The sequence below is a fragment of the Mus musculus genome, chromosome 15 (genome assembly GCF_000001635.26).
Source record: "Mus musculus strain C57BL/6J chromosome 15, GRCm38.p6 C57BL/6J".
Lineage (NCBI taxonomy): Eukaryota > Metazoa > Chordata > Mammalia > Rodentia > Muridae > Mus > Mus musculus.
Genome location: NC_000081.6, coordinates 66839627 through 66864454, shown reverse-complemented (window position 1 = coordinate 66864454; position 24828 = coordinate 66839627). Strand labels below are relative to the sequence as shown.

The 24828-nt window shown below is 45.6% G+C and overlaps 1 protein-coding gene across 2 annotated transcripts in view; it reads right to left on the bottom strand.

The window, feature by feature from the left end:
• Positions 1 to 13733: 13733 nt before the first annotated feature.
• Tg (thyroglobulin) overlaps positions 13734 to 24828 on the bottom strand; it is a 179968-nt gene continuing 168873 nt past the window's right edge. Inside the window, exons 46-48 of one of the 2 annotated variants that reach the window (XM_006520745.3) lie at positions 17265 to 17399; positions 14824 to 15014; positions 13734 to 13966 (exon numbers count right to left, since the gene is read on the bottom strand). In XM_006520745.3, coding sequence (XP_006520808.2) covers positions 13848 to 13966; positions 14824 to 15014; positions 17265 to 17399 — 445 coding nt within the window. In that variant the 3' untranslated portion in view covers positions 13734 to 13847. The remainder of the gene's footprint in view (positions 13967 to 14823; positions 15015 to 17264; positions 17400 to 24828) is intronic. The other variant, NM_009375.2, reaches the window with a different exon arrangement.

Sequence of the window (24828 nt, the reverse complement as noted above, 5' to 3'; positions counted from 1 at the left end):
TCAAAATCCCTTTTACAAGGGTCACATATCAGATATCCTGCTTATTAGATATTTGTATCATGATTCATAACAGTAGTAAAATCACAGTTATCAATTAGCAATGAAGTAATATTTTGGTGGTGGGTCATTACAACATGAGGAGATGTATTAAAGGGTCGCAGCATTAGGAAAGTTGAGAAACACTGCTAGAGAGGATTATCTTGACAATGTTAATAAATATAAGACCTGCTTTAATGGTGGGTGGGGCCATTCCCTGCTTGGGATTTTGGACAGTGTAAATGGTGAGGAGCAGTGTGTGTTCACCCCGCATTTGACAACGTGACATGATGCTTCAAGCTTCTGGTGCCTCGACTTCCCTAACCTTGTGGACCTTGATCTGTGAGCCAGAATAAACTAGCTCCGCTTTGAACACATTCCTTTGCATATTTTACTCCAGCAAGAGGAAAAGAAACTAAGGTCCTATTTGTATCCTGTGACCTTAGAACACAAGACGGGGAGATTCTGCTTCAGAGGCTCGATATGTACCTGTGGTGACTCCAGCTGTCACCAAATGTATGCAAGCCATTACCTGGTAAGATGGAAAGGGAGTGTAAGACAGACTTCACATTCAATCTCTGCTCATTGGCTGACTGCATAATTCATGATCCAGTGTGTTAATGATGCATCTGAAATTTCTTCTGGGACTTATGAGCAGCAGCTGAAAAGGAGGTCACCCCTGTCACACAGGGCCCAACTTTATCCTGCAGTGGTGTTTTGCAGGGCTGTGTGGGAGGTGAGCATCATCAATTGTCCTAAGTCTTCCACAACGCACTGCTAGAACCAGCAGGAAACTTGTTTCTTGCTGTCGCAGGGACAAATGTGGGTGGGAGACCAGGGTCTAGGAAGAACAGATAGATGAGAGGGGACACTCACAGTGACAGAAAACAGCAGTAGGTTTATCTTTGCATATGCTCACAGTCTGGTAAATTCTAGAAGAGGGGGTGATAGGTAGAAATGGCCATTTACTCTGCTTAGAAGAAACTGTCATAAAGGGAGGAAACCTCTTGCTGTGGGCTTCTCAGGGCAGTGGATTGGGAATTCAATGGTGAGTGTGTATAGTGTCTATGTGGGTGTGCGGGAGGAGGTGGGAGGATTCCCCTCATGGAGAGCAGCAACTACAAGGAGAAGCAGCATCCAGTCGGGAGGTGCTAGCCCATCACTTTTCCTGCCAGCTATAAATGTGGCAGTGGCTGGCCCCCATTTCAGTAGGATATCAGTGCCCATAATTCTAACTCTCACAGAACCTGTGCCCTGTGAATGCAAGCCCCAGATCCCTGGACACAATCTTGAAGATAAGATACATACTCAGCATGTCAAGGGTCACCAACACTAGGCCAAACCTATGTGTAGGGAGTCATTTTATAGTCTCCATAAGATGCAGTGAGATGGAAGACAAGGAGACAGACAGGTTGATTATCAGTGAGACAGTCAACCTACCCACCTGCAAATGGAGAATCACATTGGATGAATGCGTCCAAGCCTTGGGAATCTGCTTCCATGCCCACCCTCCCCCATGGGTGGAAGATCAGATGTAGAAGCGCTTCAGGTATAGGCATTGAATGGTTCCTTTATAAAATAAAAATATTTTACAACCCTGAAGTACTCACATGGGTTAACAACTCATGTAGACCCTTAGCCTGGAAGCAGAGAAAGTGTGCCCGCTCCTTTCCCCACTCATTCACACTGTGCCGTGTCACAGGAAATACTCCCACAGCATGGAAACAGTGGGGAAACTCCCCTGGAGGGGGCTCTCCCGCACTGCTATCAGTTGAGGAAGGGAATGAACAGCTTACATGCTGAGGCCCACGAAGGAACAACTCTCCTCGTGAAAGTGTACACTGCATCTCCAAATTTTACCGGGAATTGAACATCCTTTCAGTTTCATTGATAGAATCTTGGGCATCAGGCCACGGGTTCATTTCTAGTACCAATACCCACTTCCACAAAGATTCATTCATTCATTCATTCATTCATTCATTTTCGTTTGCCTCCAGAGGTGATACTGTCATTTCTATAGGGCTTTAAAGTGATGTGTCACCCAAGGCTATGCAAGTAGAATGGGAAGCAGGGGAGATATAGAAGAAAGAGAGCAGAGAGATCCAAAGGACTTGTGGGACGTTGAAGATACATTCTATAGGCCCCTAGGACTAGTTAAGGAGTTTGTAGTTGTAAGATTTTTGACTACAGAGTAGGTCCATAGAAGAGACCAGGCAGGAGAGAGGGAGTCAAGGTGAGACGTGTACTCCGGGGTCTCCACATTCCTTTCCAAGCTTTCCAAGAGGAATATGGATCCTCAAAGGAACAGTCTGGAGGCAGGGCCGATCACATTTGAGTGTGGGACACACAGTAGTAAGCAGCAGCCTGCAGGCTTTCGGAATGAGTCAGGGACTGGCTGCCTGCAGTGGTATTTTCCACCCCAGGCCATATGGGCTGAGTCTGAGCTTCAGAGGAAACCACTTGGCAAGAGACAGGCTGAGAAATCTTAAATCATACACAAATTTCTCTCTCTCCCACACTCCACAGGACCTCTAGCTCTGGCCTGCATAAACACTCCACATACCACCTCAACCCCAGCACATGTAAGCGCCCACATGCACACATATCCCCACCAGCACAAGGACTACATCCACAAACACGTGCACACACACATACGCACATGCATACACACATACAAGCATGCATACACACAAACACCCCAACACATACACCCATCACATGCACATACACATGCATAAACACATCACAACACACACATGCACTCATGGACACACATTCACATCAACACACACACATATGCACACACACAAACACACACATACAGAGAAAGAGAGAGAGAGAGACAGAGAGAGAGAAAGAGAGAGAGAGAGAGAGAGAGCCATACTTGATTTCTTTTAAAGCAGTGTATTGGCTCCCTCACACTCTCCTCTGTACTGTTCTATCAGTGTGTAGTTACATGCTATGGAAACTCCCCATGTACGTGGGCCTCCCACATTATCAACATCACAGTGGAAGAGGACCAGGAAACTAGCATAGGAATTTACCGAAGCACACTGAGGAATTGCTATCATCTCAAACCCTCTGAAACTTCCTGGTGGAACTAGGTGGAAATTATATAGTTGTTTCTTGAGAAAAACATCTTAATGGGCCTTTGAGGTTGGAAAAGCAAACTTCCAAACATCTCTGGCTTGCCCTACTCAGGTCACGAGAATACACTAGCTGGGTTATCTGATGAGTTAGAAGAATTTCATATTTTCTTTTTCCTAATGGGCTGAAAACAAAAGAAAGGCCAGATTCAGGACTTGGACGGAGAGAGAGTACAGATTAGTTCTCTCGAGATTTCACAAGCCAATGGGACCCTGAGGCCGGAACAGGAGAGGATGGCCAAGAAATCAGAATGATCTAGTTAGTATACATTCAGCGGTTTCCTGATGTTCTGTGGTCTGTGTTCATGACCTCGGCCTTTAGTAATTCTACCTAAGCTGCAAGTCTGAGCAGATGGTGAGGGAAGAAACCAGTGAGTGCAAGGCCTTCCAGGAAGAAGGCAGCAGATGCAGGGGCTGATGTTGACTGAGCAGGCTCAGTTCAAAACAGCAAATGCTGGGGGAGAGAGAACATGAGGAACACTTACTTGGGGAGCTTCATGGGACACCTTAGGACTACTGCAGGGCACCCCAGGCCCATTGCTTGGCCTTCACGGTGAGGTCTTGGGGTGAATTGCAATGCTACAGGCAGGGAGCTGGTTTTCTTGCCAAAGCTGTGTTGACAAGAATAGAGGTCATCTTCCTGTCACATAGGCATCAGGGTCCTCCCCAAGGGGGTAACCCAGTCTATTCTCCTACGGAATCATGGTGAAAGTGGAATGGCATGATAGGACTGCATACACGGTGTGAATTGTGGACAGCTGCCGTGGCGGAATCTGGTTGTCCTGCTAGAAGATGAAGTTTCTGATGGTTGCTTGGAGGGTCTAGCCCAATGAGAACACTACTCAGAGGCAGGCCTCTGGCTAGGAAGGGATCTCTGAGCTTCCAGGATGCCAGACATCCTGTCTCATTACTTTCTCCAGAGTTCTTGGGAAGGGAGATGAGCTTCTCAAGTCTTGAAGGACAGAAACTGGAGCTGTGAAATGCTAGTAGAGGACAATGTCACCAGAGGAAAGAATGAGAAAGTGGCAGGCAGGGGACTAATTCTATAGACTCCCAGAGCCATGGGAAGTAACAAAGATGTCTTGCATGCCTCACAAAGTGCCTGCTTTCTGGAGGAGGGAGACTTGGAGCTGATTTCTAGCCAGTACCCAAGTAGTCAATGACAACAAATGACAATCTGACAGTCTATGGAGGAGTAGAACATTCCTATCTCCCTAGAGGGACCAATGAAGGTGGAAAGGGAGGTGAGAAGAAGGAAGTGCCAGGCAGAGGAGAAGGTGAGTGCTCTCACGTATGTGCACGTGCCTTCTCCCCCACCTCCTACACATGCCTTAGGTCATTGTCAGATGTGCTGGCTCTGGGCATTCAGCAGCCCAAATACCTTTCCTGCCTTCTCCTGGTTTAATAATGGATGGTAGTGGGCAAGTTGGAGAGATTTCTGTATCTTTGTTTAATTTTGCTTTTGAGACAAGGTCTTTTTGTGTAGTCGTGGCTATCCTGGAACTCATTATGTAGACCGGGATGGCTTTAAGCCTCACAGAGGTCCTCCTGCCTCTGCCTCGCAAGGGTTGGGATGAAAGATATGTACCACCATTCAATTTCTGTGTCTTTAATGCTTGAATGATGACTGGTGATGGTGTGGGAAATATGCCAGCTAGTGCACAAGAGACTGGCTGTCCTCAGGACAGAGCTCAGCTGAGCAAGTTGTTGATGAAGGTGGCTGGGGCTAGATAAGGAAATGGCATCAGCTAAGTCCCTGTAGGGCCAGCAAAACTGATGCAATCCAGCTGTCACCTTGCTGTCCATGTTCCAAATATAAGAGGGCTTCTCAAAGGAAGGCTCCCATATGAAGTGACACATGTACTCAGTAGTTGAGTATTCTAGTTTCATTTCTGTTGCTGTCATAACATGTCCTGTCAAAAGCAACATAAGCAGGTATGCAAGAGGAGTTTCCATCGCAAGCAGTTTCACATGCCTCAAGCAACTAGTCTCATAACATCCACAATCAAGAGCAGGAAGAAGTTAAGTACATTCATGCAGCTTGCTTGCTGCTTGCTTGCTCGCTTGCCGCTTGCTTGCTTTCTTTACTTGTATACTTTTCTTTAGTTTTCTTCGTTTTGATACAGCTCAGAGACCAGCTTAGGGAATGGTGTTGCCCATCATCAGCTGAAGTCTTCTTATATCAATTAACAATCCAGGCAATCTCCCCAGAAACACCTCCAGACCAACCACATCTACATATTTCCTCACTGAGACTCTTCCTAGGTGATTCTAGATTATGTCAAGTTGACAGTTAAAACTAACCAGCACAATGAACAAAGGTCCCTGAGCCTCTGAGCCTGTGGTTAGATGTCCTCCTGGCTCATCGGAAAGATCAGCCCCAACTCTGCTTCTGTAGAAGTGATGAGGTTGTTCTAAGCTTACATAAAAAAAGAAAAAAAAAACCAAAAAACCAAGATAGGGTCAAATATTCTGGTTGTGGTTTTATGTGCCTCAAAGTTAGCACAGGCCATTATTTTCGTGTTCCTTTGGAAGGAGGTCAAAGCTTTAGACCAATGATGGAATAGACAGAGCTGTGTCCAAACTCAATCAGATGGTCCAATAACCGACACAGGGTGGTTAGTTTCCATTACCTCTTCCTTAAAGGGTTTCCTTTGAGGCTGAAACCCAGGCCATCAGGAAGAAGATAAGACTCAGCTGACCCTAACACAAACCTGTTCTTAATGTCCTCATTTTCTTTTCCACAGAGCAGCTGATGCTGACGAAGTGGGCAGAGCATTCGAGGATGTCTTCAAAGGGAAGATCTCAGAGTCAGGAAAGAACAGGGAGTCAATGGTTAGACACGTCAGTAAACAAAATCCTCTCAGGGCCAAATCATGGCAATTGCTGTTTGACAGACTTCTGCCTACAATTGTTCATTGTCTTGTCACATAAATGGCTGAAGGAACATGCATTTCACCTAATTCCAAAAGAGTGAGGACTCCTGCCCAAGGCTACACTGCTGAGAGAAAGATTTGAGCTTGGGCATCTGGTTTGAGAGCTGTAGCCAAACATCTGTGCCAGGCATCTGATGTAGATGTTATTGTGGTGTAAGGAGGGACAGGGAACACGCTCTCTTAGGACCGGCTGGCAGGAACCACACACTTGTATTGGTTCCAGGAGTGGTGCCAAGCTGAGGTTTCTTCCTGGCAATGCAGTAAAGCAAAGGCTAGGCATGAAGGGCTGCTGGGAATCGTCAAGGTAGACCTTGAGATACTCCTGTAAATCCCATGGATATAGTAGACCTAGGCTTTATGTCCATTGTGGAGTATCAGGAGACAAGCAGGAGAGAACACTTGGGAGGGATGAGGTCTGCGTGCCTGGGCTTGAGTCCTTCCAGCTGCCCAATAGTCAGCTCTGGAGCCTCTCACATGATATTGCTGCCTTCCTGGAGGCTAGATGACACAGTTCTCTGCAGAAGGCACAGGAAGGCTTCTGGAAATTCTGCTCTGCGTGGTACTGGCTTGAGCAACCCAACCAGATAGCAGATGAAGTTGCAGGTATGAGCCTGCCTACCAGGTGGCATCATTAGTTTCTATAGCTCTGTCTTCTGTTAGCAATTAGGAGAATGGGAAATGTCAATGGTGTGGTGTAACCTCTGCGCTTTGCCACCACCACTCTGGAAGAATCCCTCTGAGCACTGGGGACTTAGTACATAGCTTGGGTGGAGATTTCTACAATTAGTTATAGAGACAGAATCTGACAGGACAAAAGGCACAGAAGCCAAAAAGAGAGACACATTGTCACACATGCCTAGTACTTGGAGAGTCCTTTCTGCTATTCCCAAATAAGTCTTGCCAGACTCAAAATTTTGATCTCTTAAGGAAATCTCTTCAGATCTGCCTAAAGTATATGATGCAATGTCAAGAAAGGCATATGGAAGCAAAGTCATTACTAATGAAAACATCTGTTATCTGGCTGCTTCTCTCTTTGGGGAGTGGGCAAAAGAAATTCAAATCTCTTTTGGTTCAGCCTTTTCACCTCGAGTCCACACAGATTTGGGATACTCAGAAATTTATTCTTTAGTCACCTAATCATTTCATGTGTGAACAAAAGTGACTGGCATACAACATATTATGCTGTCAATGGCTTTTAAGAAAAGAAAATATGGCCATGATCTGTATCACAGTTTTTCTTCTAAATCCTTTTAAATTACAGAATTATAGTGTGTGCCTCTGCATCACTGAGCCAAGTCAGGCTCTGATGTCTTGAATGATAATGCTCTCTTGCCTAAAGTAACTTCAGTAATAACAGTCGTATTTCTCATCCAGGAAAGGTCCATATGGACAGACACATCTTCCAAAGATGTCCTTCACTATTGAGGCCACCTCTAGTCCTTCCCCATTGTAGGTCATTGCATTTCTTTCTTCAGATAGGGAGGTTGATCATGGCCTTGTGACTCACCCCAGTCTAAGGCTATGATCTTCCTAGGGAGACACATACAGAGTCACTACATGGGACACTGGTGGCTTGCAGTTTTCATTCTGGAGGCTTAGAGTTTTTTAGAAGTCAGGAGACATGAGGGCCCAGTAGACTGTGGTCTCAGAGGTCGATTCAGGTCAAATTTACATGTTCTTGGTGTCCGGGTGCAGTCCTTCCTCTTTTTAATGATTTAGTGTATTTATAGTTTGTTCTTCAAAGGGCAATGAGCTGTAGGCTTCACTTTGCAGACGATAAACTTTCAGAGATCCTGGGATAAATGAAGTCCTTCATGCACATGGCTGGAGAAAACAAGAGAGGTAGTGCTGACCTCAACAAACTCCAGTGGGAAATGTTGCATCCTGGGAGAGTCCCCCAATGCAGACCTAAGTGCTCCTCCAGAGCATCTACAGCGTGTTAGCCCCTCCACATACTTCTCTGGGAAAGTTTTTTTCCTTTTCAGATCACTCCTGATGGGTGGAGGTGCATGTCTTTCAAGGACTTCTAACACACAGAGTCAGGAGGGTACAATTCTGGCTTTAGGGTCAAGGCTACAGTGAGGGAGGTATCCAAAGGATAGGGAGAGAAATTGGCATATTTGGACCTTGAGCAGATGTTTCAGCATTACTTACTTCTGATATTCTAGGACCTACCTGGTGTAGACAGCACATACATGTAGCCATACCTGCTGCCTACTGATGAGCCATATGGCATAGACTTACACAGTCTGCTTGCTCTTGAGACCAGGCTCTTCCTAATTTGATTGATTTTTTTCATTGATATTTGCGCACATAGAGCAGCATTTCCTCTGGCTGCATCTTGTCAGTCAGAGGCACAGAGGAGTCATATCCTCCAAGAAGAGATACGAGTTCTTTCTTCTCTACGATACCCACATCTGGCCTGGTGACATATGATTATATTCAATGGATATTAGAATACAAATATGAGAGAACATGGAAGGGAGAACCCTGAGTTCTAGTCAGAGAGATCCAGTGAGATACAAGAAGGCTGCAAAAATCCCAATGGTTATTATGGAAGACCAGCAAAGGGTTTGGAAGGACATCTGACCCCACTCCACTTTGTGAGGGACGCAGCCCAGGCTCAGTGACAATTTTTTTAAAAACCAAGAATTGCCGCTGCACCCCTGTTTGCTTCTAAGACTCTTCCCATAGTTTCTCTCTACTGACTGTCACTTGCTTTCTTCCCTCTGAAGGCCAGAGCACCAGTTCCCACAGAAACAAGAGAGAGGGGAGTGACTTCCACAGGTGTTCAACCTTGTAACATTTCATCAGGATGTTTGCATCTACGGATACGTTGAGCCACATTCAGAGCTTTCTGGAGATGCATGTCTCCCTTGGACCTCAGACTGAACACAAGTTTGAGGTACTACAGTTTTGCCCTGGGTAGGAAGAGATCTGGTTGGGTAGAGTTAGGATCTTAAGGGAAGGAAGAAGAAAAGAGGGAAGTACGTTATGTTAAATAACATTTACTCTGCCATAACATGGCCAACACAGAAAATGACTCTAGAATTAAAACATGGGCCATGAGAATGTGATGTGGTACATGATTCCCACATGTTGTTTGGCCTATGGACAATACAAAGTCTTGCTGGGGCCAGTGGGGCTAACTAGTTTTTAGGTGTAGGATCTTATGGGCAGACCCTGGAAGACTTAGCTGAGATTTTTAGGACAAGGTCAAATAGAGTGTGGCTCGTCAAAATGAGAGGGTTGCTAGGGACAAGGCAAGGGACGGGAAATAAGTGAGGTAGGGCGGGGCTGTGGTTGAAGGAGTTGAACAACTCATCTTTACACAGGAAACTGTTAGCAAAGCAAGGAGCTAAGAGAACGTACTGTTTAGAGTTATAGAAGCAACCCAAAGAAGAATAGGAAATTCTGCTGCTACCCAACTTGTGGAGGCATAAGAGGCGGGCTGAACCCTCACCTTTCTTAGAAGGAAACCAGTGAGACAGATGACATGGTTTTTGTGCTATGGAGAGAAATGGGTGACAGGAATCAGGTGGGTACCTGGTGAAGGAGATCACTGGAAGCTGGATGCATAGCTGTTGAGAGGTCACCTACCCAGAGATGTTATTCATTCAGAAGTGGAGATATATGATTCCCATGTAAACTTGTGGTCCTCCTGCGCCAGCTTCCTACAGAGCTGCAATTATAGGTATCACAATGCCCCTTTAGGAATCCTTGTTTTTAATGAGCCATTTAGGCTTAGCCTGGTCCTAGACTGGACTAAGATAGCCTGAGAGGAGCCACCCCTCCCAGATTTGGTGAGGATAAAGGAAGCCCCTAGATGCTGCGCATCTACTGCCTCTTTGGGGGAGGGACAGAAGGCACCTACAAGGGATGTCTCTTGATTTTGTTAAAAAAGATCACTTGCTTAATGGTACTTCTCTCCGGAAGGAAATGGACTGTACCTGGCTTCCAGCAAATGTCCACACTTCCCTCCAGCTAAAGCCTGAAGGTCATTGTAGTTCTTCATAGCTGATTCCCCATTCACTTCATGACCTTTGTGTGAACTTAACCTGGGGTTGTTCTGTGACTTGCCCTCTGACCATTTCAGCTAAAGACCAGGGTTTGAGAGTCCTTCAGCGCTCAGCTGACCAGGGGATGGCTTGGGTATTTCCAGATTCATGGCCTTTTATTTAAGAATGGAATAAATGGCCACACAGATTGCAAAGAAGTAAGAAACTACATAAAGGCAAAGCCATGGGACAGGTCCAAAAATACATTATCAAGAGTGACAATGGTCCTCAAATGAAGTTTGAATTTTCCTTCTACGATGTTGAAGAGGGGCAGGGGTTTGGTTGCTGAGAGATGAGATAGTTTGGTTGGCTCTCTGCAGATCAGGTCATGAAATAATTTCTTTATTGAACATGTTCCTTTCAGAATGCATTCGATTTTAGTAATATATACATCCATTATGCTCCATAATAAGACGGTGAACAGGACGGTCTCTCTAACCAGTTGAGGACACAGCTTTGCCTTATTGCTTGCGTATACCAGGTCAGTTCCTGGAATATGTTTCAGTATATGTTCCACTAGTAACAGGGAGGGCTTGTGGAGGGGAGCGGATTCTTTCCATGGTTTAGAGCAGGTACCCAGGGAGGTACCTAGGCAAATGTGGGACCTGTATTGATGGCAGGTTGCTAGGCCCATTGAGAGGGGTGTGCTCATAGCTCAAGTCAAGTGGAGTAACAGTTTGATAAGCCTTTCCCTACATTCACCTGCCTTGCTGAGTCTTGTCTTCTTGCTCATAGGGGTGGGTTACACAACTTCCATGACATCAGTTTCTGAGAAACTGCAGAATGCAGAGTCTGGAGGTCCTAGCTCTGTAACTGCTCCCGCAGGTTGACCAGATGCCGGGTGGTCCGCTGCCTGGCTCTTTTCTCTACAGAGACTTGGGTCCCTGTATCCCGAACATCCTGACTATTGTATGTTTGCTGTTCAAGTTTTTCCAGGGCCACCATGGGACAGAGATTTGATGGCCTGTCTTTTAAAGTCTCTCTTCTTTATTTTTCACATGGACTGGTACATAGGAGGTGCCAAAATCTATTATTAACATCAAGAACCTAGAAACACTGTGTCATGCTTCCCTGGTCCCATGAAATAATTCCTACAATTAGCAGGACAATCTGCCAAACAGACGTTGTTACTGTAGCAGAATGCTTTCTACCTCAGGTTGTAAAGAATGGGAACACAATAGCAGATATCATTCTGCAGTGCCCACTACACACATACAGGGCTCATTAGCAGCATCAAAGTGTCACCCTTGTGGCCCATCCCTCAGTCCAACCAGGTGGCAGGATTGGAGCCATCCATTTTCAAAGGGCAATGCTATGGAAGGCTTTTTATTAGCAGGAAAACAATGCACTAACCATGCTTGTGTCTTGGTCAAGGGCAGGAGAAGATATATATTTGAACAGGCCTAATGATGTGTAAGCTTTTGATAGCTGCTATACCAATTATTACCAACTTTTGGGTCCAGTGGTTTATAATTCTATAGGTGAGAAGCCCAACATGATTATCCAATGGGCTGAAACTGTGTTATCAGGGTGGACTCCATTCTAGAGGCTCTGGTGGAGAGTCATCATCCCCTTGCTTTTTCCAATCTCTAGGCACTGCACACATTCCCTGGTACACATCCCTTTCCTTACATCTTAAAAACTAGAGATGCTGAGAGGCAAGTTCTTGCCATGTCGTGTTCTCTCAGATCCTCCTTAGCCTTCTCAGCCTACTTTGAATGACTCTTAATGACGACAGTGGATCCACAAAAGTGATTCTGAGCTATTTAAAGCTGGCTGATTAGCAACTATAACTCTACATGCTGCCTTAAGTTCCAGGGATCAGGCTGCCACAGCCTCAGAGGGGACACTATAGTCCTTATTGCAAACGGAAAGTAGTGAGGAGATTAAAAGTCCTTCCATTTTATACCTTTGTAAATATTGTTCACCCCATAAGTGTAATTGATTCATCTGCTGGTAGAACTTTCATATTTGCTGTTATAAAGAACACCCATCCTGCACTGGGACCTGTGTTGAGTACTCGAGAAAGTGGAGTCTCATCTCTCTGGGAAAGAAAGCCAGGTAAACAGTTGACAGTGGCACAGAAAAAGTAGGCCTCCATCAAGGGCACAGGCCCCAGAAAGTCTCCCTTGGGTACTTCATGTTGTAGAAAGGAAGTCACGTATACATATTATTCATGGCTTAGCGGTTCCCTGTTAAGGGTTTGTTTTAGTTTCCCTCCGAGCCCAGATGCCCCTGAGAGAGAACTAGGCTAATACCAGCAGAAACCAACTGAACATTTCAAGATGTGTCTGAACCCTCACATGGATATGAATCTCTAATAGGAAGAGAGCAGGCAAGGGAGACATAGGCATCTGCAGTCTCAGAGATGTGGCTCACCACCTGAAGGAGGGGGACTGAGCTCCAGAGCAATTGGTTACCTTTGTCCCCAGCTCTCCCTTTTCCCTATACAACCTGCTGGCTGGAAATGAGAGAAGACAGATTTTTATGACGTTAGTCCACTGTCTCCTCAGTTTGCTGGCTTCTGAATAATGCACAGTTCTTAGGATTCAGCTTTTGTTTTTGTTCTTTGACATCTGAAGTGACAAGTATTCTGGTGACTCATTGTGCAGACAAAGAAACCAAAGGTCAGTGAGAGTGAGAGAGAGTGACACTCCCGAGTACACTGATGTCCCTGAATGTCTGGGCCTACCCCCTAAAAATTATGTAATTCATCCCTGATGTGGCCCTGGTATAATGAGGGTACCTGGAGTTGCAAAAGTCCTCAGTTAAGTCTAACAAAAGCCAAGGCTGGAAGCCATTTAGCCAAAGGACTTGCCCTAAGCCATTTAAACATGTTGGGCTGTCTGCTTCAGAGTCCCACTTAAGGCAGGGGACTAGTTATACTCCATCTCCCTCCCCTATTCATTTATGAATCCAAACACTCCCCTAGCCTTGCTGAGCCCCATCCAATCTACAAAGCATCACTGAGTTTGATCTCAACTCAAGTGAGATGATGGGTGTAAACACATTTTATGATGTGCCATGTAAATGACAGAGAGTGCTAACGAATTCCACCTGTTCCAACTTAGCCTGTGTGGTGTGTGTGTGTGTGTGTGTGTGTGTGTGTGTGTGTGTGTGTGAGCGAGAGAGAGCGAGCAAGAGAGAGAGAGAGAGAGAGAGAGAGAGAGAGAGAGAGAGAGAGAGAGAAAGAGAGAGAGAGAGAGAGAGAGAAGAGAGAAGAGAGAAGAGAGAGTCTACCATCTCTACTATCACATACAGGCTCAGACCTTGTCTCTTGCTATACTGCTACCCTAGACCTAGTTTTCTCCTGTTTGCATTCTGGAACTTGCCTTTCCTTAGATGCAACTGTCTGTGGAGTTTGTGCCTTTGCCAGAAGCTCATTTTCTGTGGCACAGTTTTCTATTCGCCTGACTGTCTCTCTCAGACAGAAACCTAGCTTTCTCACTGATGACAATCCAGTAACCTGGGATCCAAATGTCAAGAAGATTTACATTGGCACCTGGTGTGGTGTCACCAAGAAATGCTTTGGTGTCACATCACAGAATAATCAGTGCTTTGTTGTATGCATATACTTTATTGAAAGCAAATGGTTGCTATATATAGTAAAATCACCATGACAGGCAGTTCAGGATGGAACTGGCAGGGAAGATGGGAGGTCTCAGGGTTGGTCATTTGCTGTAGCTCTTGGGGACAGGCTCCAGTGAGCCTGAGAGGTCTTCTTCTAATCCAGGTCCAACTTCCAAGTCTTCCTCTTCACTCTTGGTTAACTGTGCATCCTTGGCTCCATCTGAAACAGAACGGAGGGCAAGTTGGTCAAGAACTGATCCTTTGGTAAGAGTCAAAGGCCCAAATTCATTCCCTAGCATTTCCCCAGAGATATCAGATTCATTCCCAGGATGCAGGGATATGCTAAGGGTATAGCAATACTTGTGGATGTCAAGGCACTTACTTGGTCTTGATCCTAAAAGTAGAGTTGATAGTCTAAACACTTCAGAGAAAAGTCTCTTCTCTGATATACTGTCTTTCCCTCTCTGCCTGATGAACTGACATTCTAGACCCTTCCACAAATCATCTCTCCTCTGGGAACCCTTCAGGCCCATGGGTACAGCCATCCACTCCAGTGACAGGAAGGAGGAAAGACATTCACTGGGTTGCGTCATTTTTTCCCTTATTCTCTTGGAAGTTTCTTAAGGATGCCCTATTGTTTTTATATTCTCCATGGCTCACTGTGGCCCATTTTATCCTTTAAGCCCAGCAGCAGGAGGTGAGAATGCTGGCTTGTACCTCACTACTTCCTGTTCTCTGTGATTTTCCATTCAGCCCTGCAAGGGCTTCTCTTTCTGCACCAGTGCTACTGACTAGAAGCTGGCTGACATTCATCACTCAACTTTCACTTGCCCCTCCATCCTGTCCAATGTCCTTTCCTTGAGCCTCACTCTTCCTCCTCATGCATGGCCTCACATCATAACAGTAGGCTTTTGGCAGCAAAAAAGCCTTGGACTGTGAGCATCTCATGAAAAGGGGCTATGCCTCTAGTACCCAGTGCCCTGGTGGCCTCCATATACACAGTGTAAGCCAACACAAAGCTAATCAGTAGGTTCTGAATCCAACACCACTCCCAAATTCTTGTCCCCAGGGCACTACTACCTGCATCCTTCAGAGTCTGGATGTACTTGGACCAGAAGGAGCAGTCAGCTTGTTTGAGGCCCTGCCGATTGGGAAGCTGGGCGCTGAGCTCCTTGTAGCTCTCTCCTCCAGCTCCAGGAATAAAGTCTGGCCAAGGTGTGGCAAACTCAGCTGCCTTCCTTGAGAACTCATGTGGGTAGTTAGGATTTCTAGGGAAATGAGAAGAAAAACATTTTTCTTTTAAACACTTGTTATCATGTCATATGGTCTTCAAGGGCAAATCATCCAACTTTGAGTTCCAGATGGGAACTCATTGGTCCAGCTTCCAGTGGGAAGTTTAGCTGGGTATTATAAAGCACTGGGCCACAAAAACTCTCTGAAATCACCACTAACAGATCATATCCAATTCATGACTCACTGGCACTACTCAGAAGCTAACGTGGCCCTATCTTTCTGAATGCTTAGTGCTACCCCCTTTTACTCTGGTATCCTTTGATTTGGATGACATCCTTAGGTTCTGAAAGGCCCTTGCTTATTCACGCTCTGGATAAGAAGGTGCATCAGAGGCACCTTGCAATTCTTACACTAAGGTCCCATGAAGGAGGTAACATAGCCTCCCAGAGAAATCAAAACAGCAGATTTATCTTCAGGCCATAGGACTCCATGGCAGTTTGTTTTGTCAACAGTCATCTGGCCTCAGAATCTCAGAGCAGAGTTGAGAATATAAAACATGAATCACTCTCTACTCATGGGGAGAAAACTGCCATTTCCCCTCAAAGCAACCTTCCCATGAAGCTCTCCAGGGAAAAGTGAGTGCCTTTCTTTAGGCTGCATGAACCCAAGGGCAAATATCAGCTAGCAAGGTAGCAGTTTCTCTGCTTCCAATAAGGATGGGAATTCATTAGGTCCATTGTTGGCTCACTCTTCCTGAAGTGTCTTGAGGACATTATGCTATCTCTGTATTCCAGATGCCTTCATTATGGTTCATTTTACTCACTAAAGCTGATGCCCCATCCCACTAGCCCTCACCCTCATAGCAAGAGTACATCCTCACCACCTGCCTTGGCTCAGATTGCCCACTTACCAGAGTAACTGCTCTTAGCTCATCTGAATGGCCTGAGGGTCTGGTATGATTGCTGCTCCCTTAGGAAAACAGTTTTTAAAACACTAACAAGAAGAAATGTTCCTTTCTCTTCAATGTCCACAGCAAACTTCATAAATCTTTATTTGCTCTGCTTTGAAGCACATTTGCTTTTACCGTGGGAGGTTGTTATTAGCTTGTAGCTATGCCAGGATGGTTCTCTCTTCCCTGAGGAACTAAAAGTTCTAGGAAATACAAAGAGATCAAGGAAGTAGAGAAACTACCACGAGTTGGGGAGAACCTCATATCTGGGGAATGGAGTATCACGGGACTGGGTCAGAGGCTGTTGGGGAGGAGGTGGGAGCTAGAGGAGTTCCAGAATGCCAAGATGGCACACCACAGCTGACATCCATGAGGCACTGAATGGCTTTACTCCCATTGGTCTCCCCTCCTGGGGACACTGGGCAATGCTTGGAGACTTTCTAAAAATATTTTAGTTTTTGAGACTGGGTCTTCCCATGTAGATCAGGTTAGCCTGGAAATCCCAGTCCTCCTGCATCAGCCTGTGGGCTGGAATGACAGGTGATACTGTCATGCCTGGCTGCCAGAGACAGTTTTGATTTTTATAATTAGAACAGGATTGGGTGTTCAGTTTTGAATGTTAAAATGTTACCCAGATGCTTGGTTCCCAGATGGTGGGACTGTCGTGAAATATTTTGGATCTTCAGGAGGTAAAGCATCATGGCAGAAATCATCCAGTGGGAATGGACTCAGGAAGGATTAGGTGGTTTGTACCTCCTGACCCCCCTTCTCTCTCTTTCCTGTCCCCCATGAGGTAATGAATCTCCTCTCATACACCTCTGCTGCCCTGATGTACTGTCCAGAATGGAAAGCAACCAAGGGTAAACCATTTGGAACTAGGACCTCAAATAGGCCTTGCTTTCTATAAGCTGTTTGCCAGGTACTTTAGTTTTGTTTGTAAAGTAAACAGCATAGAAACTGTTGGTATTCAGTGGACAGAGTCCAGGAACACTGTCAGTCATCCTACAGAATACACACATACACATAACTTAGCTGGCCCCAAGTAACAGTACAAAGGCAAAAAAAAAAAAAAAAAAAAAAAACAAAAAAAACTTGGCCTAGTGACACCAGTGTGTCTGAGCAAGGAAAGACCCAAGCGGGAAGCTTTCTTTATAATTTATCTACACATTGTTTGGTTAGAAACAGGGAGGCTAAGACAAGGAAAAGGTAGCAGAGAATGGCAGCTTTTGTGGCCAAGGTGAGTTGACTGGTTAAGAAAAAAATGTGACCTTTGTATTCAGGGATGGGAATAGGAGGGAACACGTGATAGGGTTCAGGAGAGCAGTGGGCCACATACCCTGATCTGATGAAGTTGGAGAAATACTGCATGACTTTCAGGGACAGGCTCTGCTCCTCCGTTGAAAACTGGCCCTGGTAGGCAGAGTAGAAGGGCAGTCCAAAAGCATATTGAACATCTGCCAGCAATTCTAGGCTGAAGAAACAGGGAAAGAGAGGCAAGAGGTATGAGGTGATAACCAAGCCAAAACCTAACAGTCCTCCAACTAAAGCAGACTCCTCACACTTCATACCATGCGTAGGATTCCTGTTTAGTGCGACTTCCCACTTGGCCTATATCTAGGGGACAACCTGGTCTGGGCAGACCTATGGCACATGTGGTGGCTGAGGTTCACCTGTTGCTGAGAAATGATGACCTGAGAAATTTCAGAATGATGCTTTGACCCTATTCCAGCAACAATACCTATATTTCCACTGGATGTTTGTATGTTATTCAATGAGTAACATCATAAAGAGTGGTGTGCTTCAAGTCTCTCTTGTACACTGGTCCTTTATCTGTAAGTTGTACCATTGTAGATCCTCAAGGCTAACTTTTGTCTATGTAGTCCACCCTAGCACCTGACACTTGATAGATGTTCAATAAATACATGTCACTGAAGTGCATCTCTAGTAGGCAATATGCCCATAGGCCTTGGACCCATACTGCAAATGTGCCTTGTTGAGAATCAAAAGGAGCCATTTTCCTATTCTAGAAGAATCCAAAGCATCACAGATGACAGGCTTGCTGGTGTGCATCAGGCTCCTGAGAGTAGATAAGATCTGTGTACGGAATTACAGATCAGGAAAAGCTGGGGAATTTGGGCTGTGTCCAAGCCAAAAAAAGAGTCTTTGACCATGGCCATGAGCTTAGGTAAAGCCACCACACTGCTGTCCAGTAAGGAGAGAATCCAGCTTTGTTCACTTGAGACCTTTGACTTTACCATTCAGCCCTGTTCAACACAAGCTCTTCCAGGGAGCCAAAGTGTGGTCATACTGAAGGTCTGCCCACTGCTGACTTCAGACATGAGCTCCACTTCCAGGAGTCACAACCCACGCAGCTCAGCAGGAAGCAGTATCAGGGGCTGTCCCCAAAGAGCTCCAAACAATGGCTCAGCTGGAAAGTGGCTGAGCTGGGCTCTCATCCAGCCAAGAGGGGAGTGAAGGGGAGCTAGTGATGGCATTTCAGACAGTTTGTGTGCTCAAGTCATCATCCTTCTGATGACAGGGTAAGGAGGCAACACAGGGAAGGGCCCACTATACCCTAACCATGTGACAGGCTCAGGGCTGAGTCTATGACCGCAGAGATCTTGACGTTCCATCTGTGAGAGAAAGCATGTTGACCTGACACCCATTAAGCATACCCCAGACTATTGACCTTCCTCTGAAGGAAACCAGAGAAAGGAAGGAGTAGAAGTCTTGCTTCCATGGCCTCTTTCCTTCCTTTTGAGACACTTTTCAAGTACTCAGCTCCTGCCAGGGTGTGAGTGCCTCTTTTTGGTCAAGTCTGATCTAAGAAAGCACAGCTTCTCCTGCTGAAGGGGTCAAGATGTCACCACGGGCCTCACGGACCACATGTGTTCCTGCGCAGCCCATTAAATTTGAGCTTCCCTTTTACCACACATACTCCAGTCCCATCCATTCCCCAGGGGAAGTCCTTACAGACACGGTGCCCTGGAGGGAACTGTGTCTCAGAAATTACCCACAGTGCAGCAGTGTTTCTGACTTCCCCAGAGCCCAGCAGAACTGATGGTACACTTTTTGGTGGAACAGTCACAGCTTCTAGCTGATTGGCTGGATTAAACTGGATATCTGGCTCCTTCCATAAAGAGTCAACAGTACAAAGCAGAACTGTCCAGGCCACACACTTTCTCTGCATTCAGACTAGGTCAGTATCTGCCGAGAGCTACTGTAGAGGGTCACTAAACTTATTGTCTATCATGTACATAATCCACTTTCAAGAGACCCAGACCAGGAATCAAACTGTGGAAGACATGTTACACTTACAGTTTTGCAGCAAATTCAGAGGGAGACCTGAAACAGCATTTTCTCTAACTTTGAGATAGAGCAAGAAGGGATTGGCCGGGCAGTAGTTGTGCATGCCTTTAATCCCAGCACTTGGGAGGCAGAGGCAGGCAGATTTCTGAGTTCGAGGCCAGCCTGGGCTACAGAGTGGGTTCCAGGACAGCGAGGACTACATAGACAAACCCTGTCTCAAAAAAAAAAAAAAAAAAAAACCAGAGAGAGAGAGAGAGAGAGAGAGAAATAAAAATAGATGCACAGGTTCAAAGTGAAAATATATGCCTTAGATCTGAGCTGCTCTGATGGCTTCTCACAAGCTCACCTAGTACAGATCTTTCTGATTAACTGACCACGATACGATATTGGAAAATGGGAATTTTATTCTGTTACATTATGTGAGCCATGTTTTCAGGTGTGAATAGAAAGGTCATTCTAGATGACATGTCTTTGAAGAAAAAAACATCAAGTTAGATGATATTTCTGTCACACTGGACAAATGCCTATGAAAATGATAAGACCTGTCTATCTTCCCCACCCATCCATCCAGTATCCTCAACTTCAATACACTGCAGCTTCCAGCCTTCTTTATCCATAGATGCATAGGCCCTGGCACTTGACAACCATTTTTGGGGGGAGGCAGATTGACTCACTGTTCACTACTGTACTAGCACTACTCCCTCTCCATCAAGCCCTCTCCTCTGCTGAGGGCTCTTAGTGCTCTTCCCTCCTGGCACTGCTGACTTAGTTACCTGAACTCACATACTGCTGGTGGGCATGCTCTGTGTTGTCTGCCTGCTATCAGGCAGGTATCTGTCTTGTCAGTGTTGAAGAGGATTGTGAACAGAACATCATGGGAAGGGATGGGCAATGCCAGGAGTGACTGGCTTTCATCCACCCTCAGAGATAATCTTAATGATCACACAGGATGTGGCTGGGCCTCTGGACCCAGTTCAAGAATCCAGCCCTATAATTTTTTTCTTTGGTTTGTCAGTTCTTGCAAAGTCACCAACATAGCCAGCTGAAGAGACTGCATTTTGAATCTGGAATGGGCAGGGCCACTGGAATGCACAGAAGTGTCTAGAATACAGACCAGAAATGTTCAAAACATCTCAAGGATGAGATTTACAGTTCTGTTTCCCACAGCTGGGCAGTGTCTAAAAAGGAATGTGGGTGCCTTCTCAAGTCTTTCTACTTACTTTATTTCCTAGCAGAGTTTTATTTATTCCTTAAAATAAACTAATGCTAATTATTAAACATTAAAGGTCAGCAGGAGGCTGGATATTGAACATATATTATCTATAGTCCTCATACTCCAAAGATAAACTGGAAAAAAATAATACCTACTTCACAGGTGGGAACATCAATGCAAGTGAGCTTGCTCAGGTAAAACAGACAAAAAAGAGGAAGAGACAGCACGAAAGCCATGGAGAATATGCCTCAATCTACAGTCTTGGCACTCAAAATCTGCTGTGTGTGTGTGTGTGTGTGTGTGTGTGTGTATGCATGCCCATCATCAGAACATATAAAGCCTTAGAACAAATTTTTCATAGGTTCTGTCTCCATCACCCTCTCAGCATCTTTGTGACACAGATATTCCCAGGAGGCCCAGAAAAGCTAAGTGAGTTGTTCAAGGCTGTACAGCTAGTATAGACTTAGCATAGTATAGACCTATGCACACTAGTTTTGGCTGAAGTAGATGCAGTTGAAAGAGAACAGAAGAGACCTTGAAGATGGGTGAGGGTCCAGGCTGCTGGTTGTGTGACAAGAACTCTTCCAGTCACTTCCCTGGGCTTTTAATTCTATGCTGGCAAAATAAAGGCCTAAGAGATGTCTTTTGATCTTTGACTCTGGATAGGAGGCATTTTTATCACTCTGAGGGTTTTGAATTCTCTGCCCTTGCCCCAACAGTACAACTCTCCTGCCCTCAGCAGGCAGGACAGCTTATCCATGATGAGTGCATGAGAGTGTCACACTGTCATTTTGTGACATCTGAGCAGTGCTCTATAAGGAAGGGGTGGCATGGTTTCTGCTTACTACACTTGCCAGGAAAGCTTCTGTGTGCTAACTCAACAGAGGCATGAGACAGACAGCAGGGAATGCAACACACACACACACACACACACACACACACACACACACATACACACACACGCGGGTGTAGACCAAAGCCAGAAATAAAATGAGAGAACAGACAGCTCCAGGGCAGACAGAGAGGAGGGAAGGAAATGGAGAGAGAGGGGCAAAGATAATGGGAGGGGTTGAGAGAGAAAGAAGATCGTTCTCTCTCTCTCTCTCTCTCTCTCTCTCACACACACACACACACACACACACACACACACACATACACACACACACACAGAGAGAGAGAGAGAGAGAGAGAGAGAGAGAGAGAGAGAGAGAGAGAGAGAGAGAGAGAGAGAGAAAGAGATTTGCAGCAGAAAAAAGAGAAAGAAAGCTTGCCAGTAATATTGTGTCCTTTTGTTGATCTGCTCAGTAAATGCAGTGACTACTCTACTGATGGTTCCACATTGTGACTGTCATGACAGGGGAGCATGGAGATTGTCAAGAATGTGTTCTGATAGCTAAGAATAGTGGGGATCCTGTGGTCTAGTTATCTAGGTCCTGGTCTATACACAGACCTATTACTAAGTGGCCCTGAGAAAGGCTCTGTTCCTGTGCGCCTTGTCCAGATGAAGAAACTGAGTCACCAAGGAGCCCATGTGGCTTGTCTCAGGTCACTAGCTGATAAGAGACAAGGGCATGTTTCTAAGTAGAATCTGGAGTCCCTGCCTGTCACTCAGGCACTAAAAGCTTCTGTGGTGTGTAGCCACCTTACCTCAGATGCCTCGGTGTCTTTCCTCTGGAAATGATGAGACAACATTGAGGATTACAGAGTTCAGACTGTGGGTAGACCAAGAGAGAGCCCACCTAATACTGAACTCACTGGGGTCTGGTATCCAAGTTCCATGGATCCCAGGGTAGGCTGTCCTCCAGACTCACCACTTATTTTCTCCAAACAACAGAACCAGCCTATATACTAGAAATGCAGGCTTGTATCCCTCCTGTCATGAGCAGCAGCTTGGCTTCTGGCTTCATTCAGTGTTGGGAGCACCTATCAAGTCCTTCCTTGAACACAGAGTCTTAGACTGAGGTATTTAGAGCCATGAGGACCTTTTAGAATCTGGCCCAGCATGTAAGTTCCCATGATCATCACAAGGGACCTGTCTGTAAGTCCTCAGTGGGACAGACAGAGGTCAATCAGCAGAAAGAAGCTATGGCCACCCTGGGAGACAGAGGGTGCAGTTGAGTCTTTCCCTGAAGGACTATTTAGTTCAGATCCTTGATAGCAGAAGCCTCCGGTACAGAACTCTATGATCTATGGGAAGACAATGCTCTTGGAGTGTCCCTTCCAGCAGAGACATTGCAATTCTCACCTCAGTACTTCAGAATGGGGCCATGTTTGAGGAGAATCTTTCTTTAGACTGAGCTAACCTGAGGTTGTTAGGATGCACTCTGAGCAAACAGGACTGATGTCATTGCAAGAAGGGGGATTTGGACACATGGACAAACACACACAAGGGTTACTAAATGATGAGAAACAAAAAGAAGACTGCCTTTTGCTGGTAAGCAATCCCTGAGGTAACCAGAAACTAGAAAGACCAGGCATACCCTTTCCAAACCTGTGGAGGATTTCAGCCCTGCTGACATCTACACTTGAGCTTTCAGACCTCCCAAACTAGGGACAATACATTTCTGCTGTTCCAAGGCCATGCAGCCTGTGGCCCCTCTGAAACTAACACAGAGTCCACACTCTTGATGCTCTTCTAGAACTGTGTGCATGCTAGTGTTTTCCTTTGTTTGAGGCATTGTGTGCCTCATTCTCTCTCTTTGCTGCATTGTGTATCACCTTCTCCCCTCTCTCTGCTACTGTAAATACTAAAGGTATACACTTCTTAAGGCTCCTTTGTGTGGGGGCCCACACCCTTTCATTGCCTTTCTACTTCATGAGAAGAAGGCAAATTCTGGTCAGAGAGCCTGAATCCAAGGCCTGGCACTGCAAGGTACAGCCAAAGCTGATTCTAGGGAACATGTTCTGGGACTGGCTTCCAGGGCACAGTGACTACATCTACTGTGTCCATATCCCCAGGTGCCATCAACATTCCTTCCATGTGCCTCCATTAGAGCTACAGTGGGCTACTTAGCCTCCTTCAACCCCAGGCCACTGTTTGTCTCTAAGACTCGGTATAGTGAGACAATAAATAGCACTAAGAAGACAGACCACGTGGTCTAGTGGAAGCCGATCTCTAGATTGGGAGGGGCAAACACAGCTACTGCTATGCACTGGCCCAGCTGCTCATCTTAGGAATAGGGGAGAACACATTGAACACCTTGGACCTCAGAGTCACTGGCAGAGGTGTCTGCAATCTCCCAAGACTCACAAGTTTAAGACTAATCCCAAGTGTGTTGGTCTTAAGAGTTGAGCTTTTTGGGACTAATTTCCAAGGTTAGTATGAATAGAATTATCAAGGCCTCAGGAAGCTCATTCACCTTCCTGTGTAAGGTTCCTTCTGTGAGGCAGGGGGATCACTTCTCAATAGACAGTTGGGAAGCTGGTGTCTTAAATCTGGACTTCATCCTCCACAACTGTTGTGCTTTTTGGTAGCAGCCTGATTGGATCAAGATACCCTCTATCTATAAAACAGGGACACTGCTTCAACCTGTTGCCCTCACAAGCATTCCATATGTATCCATGGAGTGCTATGAAAATCAAGCCACCTGTTTGGGCATACTACTGCTTTGGTCTCACTGGGTGAAGGACTATAAGTCTATGGGACCCCATTCTCCGAAGACTCTAAGGCTGACACCAGTGTGCCTCACCTTTCAAGGTCATCTTACCCAAGGAATTCTGTGTAAAGTTACTGTTCAGATGCCATTTAATGTAGACATCTCATTTCCTGATGGAACGGGCTTTCCACATGTACAGATGGCAGAAGTAGAGCCTGGGCCACACAGACCTCCATCCAAACCCTTACATCCATGGCCTCATCTTTCCTCCTTGCATCTTTACTGCAGCTGATTGCTTCTTTCCATCAGTTTTTTTCCTACTGTGTCTTTCATGTCTTTCTCCTATTTTGATGCTCTTATTGTGCCTGAGGATTTTATTACCAGGTGCTTAGACCTCTTCTGCAAGTAAGGATGATAGAGAAATTGGGCTAAACAGAAACCTTTCAGAAGGACTTGACAGCTCATGCCTGCTTCTATCCTAGTGCTTGAGAGACCGAAGCAGGAGCATTGATGAGAATCCAAAGCCAGCCTTGTCTATATAGTGAGTTCTAGGCTAGCCTGAACTACAGAGTTTAAGAAAATATAAAACCAAAATAAAGAAACAAACAAATAACAAACATACGTTTCCTACTATGGAAAGTAATTTCTTATGTGCTTAGTTCTTAGAGACACAAACATGTAGGATACTAGCAAAGAAAAAGGCTATCTCTAAGCCTAGGGTAACAAAGGAGTAACTGAAGTCAGAGCTCCAATTTCTCCATGGTGAACAGACCTTCATATAC